This window comes from Gymnodraco acuticeps, unplaced genomic scaffold (assembly GCF_902827175.1).
Source record: "Gymnodraco acuticeps unplaced genomic scaffold, fGymAcu1.1, whole genome shotgun sequence".
NCBI lineage: Eukaryota > Metazoa > Chordata > Actinopteri > Perciformes > Bathydraconidae > Gymnodraco > Gymnodraco acuticeps.
Window position 1 is genome coordinate 205,949 of NW_022990513.1, and position 12,788 is coordinate 218,736.

Genomic DNA, 12,788 nt, shown 5'->3' on the forward strand with positions numbered 1-12,788 from the left:
GAATAAATACAATATTGTTAACATGAAAATATGATTTAATGTTCGTTGTTTAGAGGTATTCTAAGGCTTTACTCATTGGGAACTCGGCAGGGGCGGACTGGCCATTGGGAATACCGGGACTTTCCCCGGTGGGCCGGTGCTGTGTGTGGGCCGGAGGGCCAAAACAAAAAAAAAAGGTTTATCAAAACAAAAACAAATCTTTTTTTTTTGGTCTAAATCCTACATTTGTAAGTGTTCCGGCCCAGCCCAGTGGGGTGTGGCCAGGGTTGGGTTGTAACGGAATACATGTAACGGTGTTACGTAATCAGAATACAAAAATCAAAACTGTATTCAGCTCGCGTTACATTTGAAAAACGAGTAATCTGATTACAGTTACTTTCGTAAACCTGAAGTGAATACATTTTGGATTACTTATTGGAATTATTGGTGGAAAGATTTCCTCACAACATTTAATATTCATTACTAAAGGTACAGCCGAATCATCACAGCGCACAAAACCTATTACCGCCGCAGATGGACCAAAAAGGGGAGCGTTTGAAAAAAAAGTGCGGGTCCGCTCAGTGAAACAATAACAACGTAACATGGAGGAACAAAAGTTTGCGTTTAAATTGTGTGTGTGTGTGTGTGTGTGTGTGTGTGTGTGTGTGTGTGTGTGTGTGTGTGTGTGGTTAAAACACATCAACCACACCGCTCTTTAGCCTTTGTAATGATTCTGAAAGTAAACACAGTGAAGGCGGTGCGTGAAAGGCGGTGCGTGAAAGGCGGTGCGTGAAAGGCACTGCGCGCCTTCTCAGCGGCTGAGTTAACCCTCCCGCTTCCTCCTGGTGCTGCAGAGATTTCATGAAGTGAAGGAGGTGTTCCTTCTATAAAACAGCTGCGGGCAGCAGATACTGTGAGAGGCAGACATGAATAGCCTACATAGATCAAGGCAGACTGGTGCACACACTCTCCTGTTTGCCAATCCGGTGCTTAAACAAATATAGCTCTACACCCCTGGCCGAAATGTCCTTAAAATGAAGTCTGAGTTCGACATTTTAATTAATGTCCTGCCAACACTGGCAGGACAGAAGGCGACACGCCCGTTCTAAGCCATGTCCTCACATCCCAAGCTGCATCCCCAAAAAGTTTATTATGTTGTTACAACAGGGTTTAGGGGGAGTGGCTGTACGGCTGTACCCGTAGGATAGAAAAGGGGGAAGTGATGTCTGACTCAGAGGTCGCGCGGCTGTGGAGAAGAACGTGTTGCCCACATTCTGTTACTGAATTTAGGCTAATTAGCTAGCAGGTTTATTATTTTGAGTGCAGTCACTTTTGCCTCCACTTGCTGTTCAAATAAATGTTGAAAGAAAAAGTTAATCTGTTTACAGTTCTGTTTTATATGGTTGAAGAAGCACTAGGAGCAATGGGCTATTGCACAGCGCCCGGGGAGCAATGGGAATGAGGGGGGAAGGGGGTGTCCGGTGCCTTGCTCAAGGGCACCATGGCAGGAGGTGAACTGGGACCTCTCCAAGTAGAAGTCCACACTCCAAATAGGTCTGGTCGGGGACTTGAACCGGCGACCCTATGGCTCACAGTCCAAGCCCCTACTGACTGCCATAGATTTACGGCCCGTCTACACTACAGGCGTCGAAAAAGCTTGAAGCTGGGCGTGTCTGAGGCTTGGCGATTTTTTGCGAGCAACGCGACCAACAACCAATCACATGAATCTCCCGCCCCCGACATACAAAGCAATAGCAATGTTAAAACGAAGTAAACTGGATATAAAATCCCCAAACAGGCGAAAACCTACCAGTTTCACCCACTGTCTCTGCCACCTCCCTCCATGCCTGGTTCCTCCGGTTTGTATCCCGGTAGATGAACAGAGACTGATCATACAGCACCGGGTGATTCACTACCGCTATAATGAATTTTCCCTCCATTTTTTTGAATATGAGGAAAAGACCTGCGTAGTCTCTCCCAGCATACACGCGGTTTGATTGGCTAGCTTGTACTGGCAGATTTGCATAAACGGGATTTCATTGGCTGACGCCAGCTTCGAGCAAGCATCGAGCCTCAAAAGTTGAACATTGTTCAACTTTTGACGCCGATAGACGCTCGCGATGCTTGCAACGCCTTGCCATGCTACCCACAATACAGTTCGGCGAAGTTTGAAAATATCCTACGTCACCCCATTCAAATGAATGGGCGAAGCGTTGAAAGCATTTTTTGACGCCTGTAGTGTAGACGGGCCGTTAGTCCCTAATTTTGCTCTCAAAATGGACCAGATTGATGCTTTTAACTTCAACATTTAAAAAAAAATCTTCCCGTGAAATCTTGCCCCCGGACCCCCCTAGAGGAGATGAGGTCCACCACCTGCCCACACCCCCTGTTAAATTGTCTCACCCACATTGAGGATGCTTCCTACGCCCATGTTTTATTCCATGTGGCCAATCAGGCAAATTGGGTCCAAATGTTATTGCATCAATGATCTGTTAACATTAAAATCACTAAATATATGCCGTAACTATTTTGCTCTAGGCAACTCAAGGGCTCAGGTAATGTGATTACTATATGAATAATTGTCCAAAATAACATTAAATGCAGGGTTTTTTGTTAAGTAACATACTTTCGTCGCCGGCCGGCCGATACATGCCGCGCATTAAGTGGGCCTGTCTGTCAATTAATCCCCGGGTCACTTTTTCCCCCCAGTCCGCCCCTGGAACTCGGTATGAGAGAGCATACTGCCTGTTTTACACACTTTGACCAACAGGGGGGTTTGTGTTCAAATGAAGCCCATGATGAAGCCTCATGAGATGAACCCTTTTGCGAACCAATTGGCTGGAAAGCTTCAAAGCTTCATAAGGCTTCATCTCGCCATCACTAGTTACCAGTACTCTAATACAAATATTACAATATAAAAGTAATGTAACGTACTTCTTATTAACGCGTTAGTCCCAACACTGCCCGTGAACAACGTCCAACTACAACAAGGAACTCACAAAGACTAACAGAAAACACAGAACCTAAATGCACACAGGACTAATCAAACAAACATGAGACAGGTGAGGAGGGAGGAGAAACCACAGGAGCACCAGGTGAACACAATCAGGTAATCAGGGAGGGAAAACAGACAGAAAGCAACAGGCAAGACAGAAGGTGAACACTTTTCAAAATAAAACAGGATACCAAAGACAGAAAAAGACAAGACAAAACACAACACAGACAGATCGTGACAATATTAAGGCCTTTCAATTACAATTCCTACTTCAATGCCCCTTTATAAATGGATTAAGTGAAATCATTGTTTTCATCATTGTTTCAATTTGTGCTAAAAGGGCCATGTAGAATAATATTAAAATAACAATATCCAGAACATCAACTGCATTTTCCTTAAATGTTTCTCATTAGTTTCTTACGGTGGCTGACAGGGGAACGCTCTACAAAGACCCAAAACACTTCCATCAGAAGAAACACACTGTATTTTTTAAAGTATGCAAATATAAAAACACAAATGTGCTCAAAACACATCAGAAACCAGAAGTGATGCACACAGTTTGGAGCGCCTGTTGAAGTTCAGGGATTATAAAGTCTTGTACTTATATTGTTAGTGATCACTGTGTTTGACAAGTCACAGTGTCTGTTGGGAAAAATATCGATTTAAATTATGTTTCGCTCCTTCTCCCCCTGGTCATGTCAGCGAAGCCTCGTCACCGACTATACAGCTGCCAATTTTCAATATGAAATTCACAGTCACAGTCAGAGTCATGGAGCAGTTTTTAATTTAATTCATATGATGTGCATGAAGCTCGTTCAAGCAATCCCACAAAAATGTAATGGCAAGTTGACGGCAAGTGTTGCTATGGCAACATGATACTTTTAAATCGATAATGGTAATTAAAGGGACTCGCTTATTCTTCATTCATTGGATCCCTTTGAATATGAATTGATTCTTGGTTGGGTTGATGCTGATATAATAACATTGACTACATTTGAAACTCTATATTTGCCTTCTCTATTGAAGTCAGGACTTGTTATATTTTCTAAAGTAACTGACCTCTGTGAGTAGGAGGCGGCCCGGCCCCGGTCAGAGTCCTGGACCGAGGCCTCTCCCCCCGCAGCCGAACTGCCCCCCCCAGCTGGGCTGTGTCAGAGAGGGGGGGCAGCATCTCGGCCCGCAGCAGGGCCAGGTCGTGCTCTGAGAAGGAGCGGTCTCTCTTCAGAGGGGTGGGGGAGCTCTCTGCCCGCCTCAGATCCCCGCTTTCTGGGGACTCCTCCTCCTGGGGGGGTAGAAGGCAACACTGGATAAGCCCCTCTGGGGTGAACACAGGGAATTTAGCCTTTGCAGACCATTTACAATACAATACATGTCACTTGTTAGACGCTTTTATCCAAAGCGACTAACATACTCAATACTGTGGGCAATCCCCACAGGAGCAATTTGGGGTGAAGTGTCTCACAACGACATGCTGACTGCAGTGGGGGTTTGAACCTGTGACCCCTGATCCCAACACCAACGCACTATCCACTACGCCACCGCCTCCCACATTTACATGCACAGAAGCCTATAGAACACACTAGAGGAAGTGGAAAAACCCAAACGAAGAATAGGGCCTCTTTATATCTTCTCAGTTTTCTCAAAATGTCTATTTCGAGCCAAACAATTACAAAACATTTGTCAAGTATGGGAGACTAATCATTGAACGCCTAATCCATTTTGAACTGAAATTGGCCAACATCTAAAATACATTATTTAGCAGCCTCCAAGAAACTCAAATGTCTGTGGGAGTGCAGGAGTAACCCCTCTTCAACTTTTGATGTTAAACAACTGGAGGGGAAAAATAGACTTTGTGCAAAATAAATTCATCTCAAAAATATTTTCCCTTTCCATCTAACCCACCAGAGCTGCAACGCATGTGCTACTGTGACCCCTCCCATCTCTGTCTGGCCTCACCTCAGATATGTTCATCTCCTCCATCTCGGCCAGAGTCGGAGCCTTCAGCAGGACGCGGGGGCGGGACGGCTGCCGGGGACCGGGCTCCGATACGGACAGGTCGATGCACGAAGTGGATTTGATGTTAGAAGGACGAGTCTGAGCCAGGCAGGGCAGAGAGCCAAATGCTGAGAGGAGAGAAACCAAAGAGGCTTTCAGGGAACAGAGAGGTAGGAAACAGATCAGAGGGCAGCCATTCTGCTAGACCCTGTGGAGATTTGTACCATAAAAGAGGAACTGCAGTCCCTGTATTGCTTGCCTCTATTGCTGTCAATGGGTCAGAGCAATAGGCATTTGCTCTATTGTTTACAGCACATTTCCTTCAAATGTATTGAGTATGTCTCCGTCAAATGTATTGAAACTCCTCCGGTTTACACCAATCACAAACTCACACAAATACTACTGGATTTGGGTTCGTATCACATGATAACATTATTCAATAAATATAATTACATTTATTGTATTCTATTTTAACCACCGCCGACAGGGGGCGAAAGAGACGAGTGAGCGATACAGGGAGAGAAACACATAAGAAGAGACGAGAGCACGAGGAAAGTGAGTGAAGAGAATAATTAGCGATACAGGGAGAGAAGCGGAGAGGAGAGTGAACAGCCGTGTTAGCGGCAGACAGGGAGAGACAAATAAATACACATGGCGCTCTCCAAGAAGAGGAACGTGGACAGTGAGAACAGAGCTTTTAATCCTGAGTGGACTCATTCATGTTCATCCTGCCCACTGGGAGCACAGAACCAGTGTGTCTCATTTGTTCAGAGACCGTGGCGCTCATTAAAAGTGCCAAAACGCCACTATGAGACAGAACCAGACTGTATATAAATGGACGTAGGGTCCGTGACGTCACCCATAGGATTCTGCAGAGTTGCCGAGAAGCCCTTAGTAGGCGGAGTCGGCAGCTAACGGCTCGACAGTGACGTCAGAGTTCAACTCCCGCCTTCTCAAGCCTTCTCCAAATAAGGGCAAAGAGGCGGAGCCGAGGCGGGACCTGCTGCCACCGAGCTGGAAGTTCCAGAGCTAGCTGAAGCTACCAAGCTAAGCTAACATGCTCCCCATCTACACGCTGCCGTCGCATTTTACGTTTCTAAGGTAAGCGGACATGAAACTATAAATAATAATCTAAGTTATTGAGTTTTTAGCATAATACTTCAGAATCTTAAAACCCCTTAATGTTTGTATGCAATTGTGCTAAATTCAACTCTGGAATCAAGCAAATATTCATATGTTTGCATGACATTAGTTATTTGTATTTTGATATCACTTAACTATACGTTTAATACATTTAAGTCAAGCTAAGGTACATGTGATGGTAGCTAGTTAGTGCTCTTACCTGTGAAGCCTCCTCCAAACAGCATAATAACCAGACTGTATCATTACAACTAAGTACCAGTTATAGATCCTTGACTTTAGACAAACAATTCAAGAGACAAAATGTATTTAAAGACCAATCTTTATTTGAATGTGCCTCTTAACCTGAGATATTAGTTATACAGTAATAGTATTGACAATCTAAAAAAACTGAGCAACTCAACAGTCAACTTTATGTTTCTTATTGTCTAAAGCATTTATTATTTTCATTTTCCCCCTCTCATATTCAGTGTGGACGGATTGAGACAGCGTGGTGTCCAGAGAGCTGCAGAGACTTCAGGGAGAAACCTCCGTGTGATGGACGTCCTGTTGGTTTGGAGAGGACTGAGGGTCTTTCCTCAGGGAGGAGGACCAGGCCTGATGGAGGAGCCCATGCTGGGCAAAGCTGATACCAACTGCACAGGCCTAGTCTGTCACTTTATTTGACTAAATGTGTTCACTTATACATTTAATAGGTTTACACCTTCTGTCCATATGTGCTTTTTATTTAAAACATTTGATTAAGTTTTGGTTCACATTTCAATAAATTGTATTTGTATTTGCACTCCTTTTGTCCATTATTCTTACTGAAAATGTTAGATTACACATTCACATCTGACTGAAGATTGGCCCCATTTATTTGTGACGTTGCAAACTCTGCGGTACAAGGCACAAGTGATGTGAAGCTCATAAAGTGAGGCAAATAGAAATAATCAGCTGATGGAGTGTAGATGTGGAAATAGGTGACTATCAGCTGACTGTGTTTTCACAATAAAAGTAGTTTCTTAGTGAATGTCCTGTACTGGTCTTAAAATCTCATAACATCGGCTTTTAATGTTCCTCTTGGATGTTCTTCTTGACCCTCAGAGAAGGAGAACATGTCGTGTCTTTCAGGCATGTCCTTTCCTAACAAAAATGACAGGAAACATAAAACATATTATTGCAGAACAAGTGTGTTATTTATGAAAGTGGTGTGTTTGTGTGTTTAGGGGCTGTAGATATAATTATTTTGTAATTGTAATGTTTTTTTTAAATTTCAACAGTGAGCTACAAAGACAATCAGATTATGAATTAACAGTATGAAGTTCATCAACATTGAAATATATGTTATTATCAAAATAATATTTAACTGTTATCAAAACGTAGTGCAACTGTAGAAGCTTGCTCTGTTGTCTCACTGAAAGAATCACTTTTACCACGTTTTTTACAGACAATATTGAGAGATAAATAGTAGCAGTTCTCACTATGTGTTAAATATCTTTGCCTTTAATACATTAAATTAGAAAGCTGACAAAATTATAGTGCTTGTTAACATCTAAATGTAACTTTTTGCATGGAAAAAACCCTCAACTTAACTGATGTGTAGGTGATCTAGTATGGGATTAGTTTTGTATCATAAAGATAAAGCAACACTTTCTCAGAATAAAGCAAAACTATGAGTTTAAAATAAAATAAAACTGAGTCAAGCAAAAATAAAAATAAATAAAACTATAAGTTGCAAACAAATCATTTGTGTAATCATGTAAACTATAAGTCTTTTTTCTTTGTTTTAACATAGGTTTTTGTTTGCAGTTCTTGTTTTCTTCTTTCTCAATGATCAGACTGTTGCTCTCACTGCAGCTTTCTCTTTTGCGCTCCCTCATTTTTTGTTTGAGATTCTGACACAAACCTCCCAGGTAGGCGGGACTTTCAGGGGTGTGTCCCCATTGGCTACTCAGCTTTTGAGTGACTCCCCAGTCCTCCAACGATTGTACAGTGCAGGAAGCTGCGGTGCGGTAGCTGAGCGTGGATAGAACACCCCCAGAAGAACCAGCATTTCAATGATTATAATACTACAAGTGAAAATATATGTAAGTATTGATCATTTGTGTTGTTTGTGCTGTACGGTCTGTTTCTTTATTGTGTTAAGTGAGAAGTAAAGTTGTGCTATGAAAGTTAGCTTGTGCTACCTTTAGATCCATAACAATGCAAGCTAAGTAGCCTACAGTTAGCTACATAGCTAGCAGTGAGTGAGCGTTCAGACACCGGCGCACACACTCAAACGGACTCGTGTGCCTGACTCTACCAACAGGTTTTCATGATTCTGTTTAGATATGCAAGTATAAGCCATGATAGTTTATTTTATTAACACGCTAATTTGATATGAAAATCAATGGAGGCTGAGTTAACTTTGTAGGAAAACCTACCGTCCATGATGCCCCTGAGCTGTGTTTTACTTCCTCTGAGGGGACAGCACAGAGGGGGGGCATGAAGAAAGACCTGCACCAGCTTCATCCACGCTGGCGTTACTGTTATCACTGGCTCAGTGTCATTTCATTTGACCAAATGTCTTTACATATACATTTAATAGATGTTATTATTATCCACCTTTTTGTTTTATGTCCTTTTATTTAAAACGTTCTTTGAGACTTCATCTTCTGGTTCAAATTTCAATAAATGTAATTTGTATAATCACTTTTTTGTCTTTATTCTACATGAAAATGTTAGAGATTCCATTCAAATCTGTTGATTATTCATATCTTCCTGAGGAATAGTATGTCGAATTTTTCATGCTAAATGTATATCATTTTCTCACAGGATATAGAATGAGACAACACAGTTTGTATCCATTGTGTATGAATGCTTCAGCTCTTCAGACCAACATAGTAAGATGTGAGCATATTCCTAATTGTGTTGGTATGCAGCCTAGGTCTGGTCTGTTTCATAAAGCAAATCTGCCACTTTTATATTGTAGAATTTGTTAAATTAAAGCAGTCTTTAATTGTTTGTCCTAAACATAGCAATATATGCTTTTGAAATGTAACATGTCTTTGAAAAATAATAGTATACAGTTTATATTGTGCATCACCTTTAGCTTAAAAATACATAGATGTGTTTTTTTAATCTATAAAATAAATAGACAGACAGACACTTTATCAATCCCAAATTGGGAAATTATTTAACAGCAGCAGTGTGTTCAGGTATTACAATATTTAAAGTTGGAATAAAGTATGAACTACACATCAGAAATATAATGCACAGCAATCCATAAGATAAATCCGATATGTTCATGAAACTCCCCAGGAGACACCGACACTAACGTGGCCGAGTGGTCTCCGGAGTTTGCTGCATGAGTTGCACTGTATGATCTGTGGTGAGTGGGCTGTCACTCAAAAACTGAGTAGCCAATGGGGACACACCCCTGAAAGTCCCGCCCACCTGGGATGTTTGTGTCAAAATCTCAAACAAAAAATGAGGGAGCGCAAACGAGAAAGCTGCAGCGAGAGCAAAAGTCTGATCATTGAGAAAGAAGAAACAAGAACTGCAAACAAAAACCTATGTTAAAACAAAGAAAAAAGACTTATAGTTTACATGATTACACAAATGATTTGTTTGCAACTTATAGTTTTATTTTTGAAATTTATTTTATTTTGCTTGATTCGTTTTTTTACTCTTTTAAACTCATAGTTTTGCTTTATTCTGAGAAAGTGTTGCTTTATCTTTATGATACAAAACTAATCCCATAATCTAGTATTTAGTATTGTTTAATGGAATGTATATCAGTGTATTCAAGTCAATACTTCATTTATTTAAACCAATATCTTTCTTGATTCTTTGTACAGTATGAAAAATGAGTCTTTGTACCTGTGCTGAAGTTCACTGCTGTGAGGAGTCCAGTTCTGTCTCTCAATCTCTGGTCCAGCCTGTCTGCATCACCTGGACACCTTAAACAAACAGATATATATGTAAAGTACCATGTGTACAAACAATATAACTGATTCTCTTCTGTTGAACATGTTGGATTGTGTATTGTCCGAGTCAGGGTCCTTTTTATTTTACTGTAACTTTGGAAATTGTGTTACCAATGCTTACTGTTTATTTGATACCCATTTGGTAATGCAATTAATAAAAACAACAAGGTTTGGGTTCGTTCTTCAGATGACTGTGACGTTAACGTGTAAGCTCAATAATGAACTCCTGCTCAACGAACCATATTGTAATATCTAAGTAATCATCTTGAAATATGACATTAATAATTGTAATATACACATCTTATTGTGAGGTTGATTTCACATACACTACTTCGACGTTAGCTTTTCTACATACTTGAGCATAGCCAATTTAAATTAACCTTAGCGATGCATACAGTTCTACCTACATAATAAAATATCTCTCTACGTTAAAAGGATGACCTTATTTTATCAACCTCAAACAGAAGCCGTTTGTTCTACAGTATTATCCCACTTAACGTCTATTTCGTTTTAACCTTTATATATACAGTCTATGATTTTAACTTGGAGGCTACGATTAGCATCGTTAGCACCGATGTAGCTACCACTCGCTACACGCTAACCCAAGCCTTAACATTCATTACGTAGCTGATTAAAATCATTAACACATCAATAAAGCACTAGAATTTCACTTACCGCAAAACCGCATTCATGCACCGTCTGTTTCAAACGCAGAGCGAGTCACAATAGTCCGATATATAAGCATGAAGAACAAACAACCACGGCCAGCTTCAAGTTGTGTTTCCTGGATGAGCTGAGCAGGCAGAGTCCCTGTAGCTAGCTTCACGGAGCAGCTAGCAGAGAGACAAGAAGCTAACAGCAGCAGTCACTTCACAGAGCCGTCACTCAATGTGACCACGCCCTAATTTATGCAAAAACGTTAAGACCTAATATAAATAAAAGGGTCGTGTTAGAAAACAATTCACTCACAGATCCATAATCATGAAGGTGGAATCTAACTATATCGATAATAAAAATGTATGGAGCCAGGGGTAGAAACATGTTTTTTTCTGCTGTAAAATTGGGCATTTTAACATGGGGGTCTATGGAAATTGCTCCTTTCTCCAGCAATCGCCTATCGGCCAATATATGAACTGCAGTGTGTGGCACTTCCGTATTGGCGTCCCGGCTATTCCCCAGAGTTTGCCCCTTGGACAGAACACAAAGTGTTTGACCAAACATTCCCTCTCAAGTCAGAACTGAGCTCACAAAAAGCAGTCTCAGAGCCCAATATGATCAGTCGACCAGGATCAAAATTAAAACTAAATATCGTTCCAGCGCAGGCTAACCGAGGCTAACCAATGAGCACCTGCATGTGTGTATGAGAATGACCCTGACACCATTTCAGCCCAGATTTAAACTCCTGGCAGGACAAACTCCAGCTTAATTCTCGCACTGAATTTAAAAAAAAGTGAGTGAGGGACTGCAATATAAGAGAGAAAGAAAGAGAAACTTTAAAACTGTTCAATTGTTATGATGTGTAAAGACTGATATTGTTCTATAATCGTCTGAAACTGTTAAGTCATGATGTGAAACGGTTAACAAAGAAAAAGGGAAACTCAAGCTGCTGCTACACTTTATTTTATTTATCTAAAATTAAGCACTTTTAAGATGCACATATTTTCAAAAGCTATTTTATTTATTTTCTCTATTTCATTTTTAAATGCAGCCCGAGAGGAACATTACACATATCCACAGTATTTACTGTATATCTGTATTAGTTCAATGTTAATTGACAATAAATATTGTTGTTTATGAATTGTACTTTCTTTATTTGATTGGCAGTCAGTTGTTGATTACATGCAGACGTTGATAAAGCTACAGGTTACTTAAATATATATCACACTAATTCATAAAGCAAGTTAGACATTTTGATGTTCTGGACCTTTGCACGGGGAGATTTTCTCTAACTGGACCTCGTTGACTTTTAGTTGAATACCCCTGCTGTAGAGCATGCAGCAGACCATGATTTTTCAGGAAAAGGTAAAGATCAAAACTGAGCTTAAAAGAGAGTGGACTCAAATTCCCCAGGTAATTAATGGATAGTGTTCTGACACCATAGTGTATTGGCACCCCCTAGTGGCAAAATTCGGTACTGTAGCTTTAAGGCACCAGATAGCGCGACTCCTTCTTGTGTTTTAGTTTACACAGCAAAGCCATGCAGAGCACATCGTAGCTCAGTTCTATGCCACAGATCATTTTTGTTTTAATCCTTGGAGTAGATCTGTCTGTAAGTATACAAACTTACCTGTGTGCTAAGTTATGTTTAAAAAATGTGGTTTAATTGATTGTGTGGTTTCAATGTGTAAGATAAGCTAAGCTAACTAGCTGCTAAGCTAACTAGCTGCTAAGCTAACGGACATAGCTCATTCTTAGCATAGGCTGTTGATTATACTGCACTCTATTTGCATTATGTTGCACATGTATTATTTCAATTGTGTAACTTGTGTTGTATTTTTCTGTTTATTTTTGCAGTTTTACCATTTCAAGCCTCAGTAAATGGTCAACTCAACAACTGTCTTCTGAGTCTTTGTTAGCTATCTGTTAAGCTATGCAGTGCGATGCATACGCAAGGGCAGAATAGTAAAAATACACTACTCAGCTGGAAAGGCAGCGAAATAATTCTGTGATCAGCATGCTACTACTTCAACCTAAAGACTCATTCATCAGACATGATGCCACATCAAGGT

At 40.7% G+C, this 12,788-nt stretch overlaps 1 protein-coding gene across 1 annotated transcript in view; it reads right to left on the minus strand.

The window, feature by feature from the left end:
- spire2 (spire-type actin nucleation factor 2) overlaps positions 1 to 12,788 on the minus strand; it is a 113,447-nt gene that overhangs the window by 41,097 nt on the left and 59,562 nt on the right. Inside the window, exons 8-9 of the mRNA XM_034227143.1 lie at positions 4,931 to 5,097; positions 4,034 to 4,256 (exon numbers count right to left, since the gene is read on the minus strand). Of these exons, the coding sequence (XP_034083034.1) occupies positions 4,034 to 4,256; positions 4,931 to 5,097 (390 nt within the window). The remainder of the gene's footprint in view (positions 1 to 4,033; positions 4,257 to 4,930; positions 5,098 to 12,788) is intronic.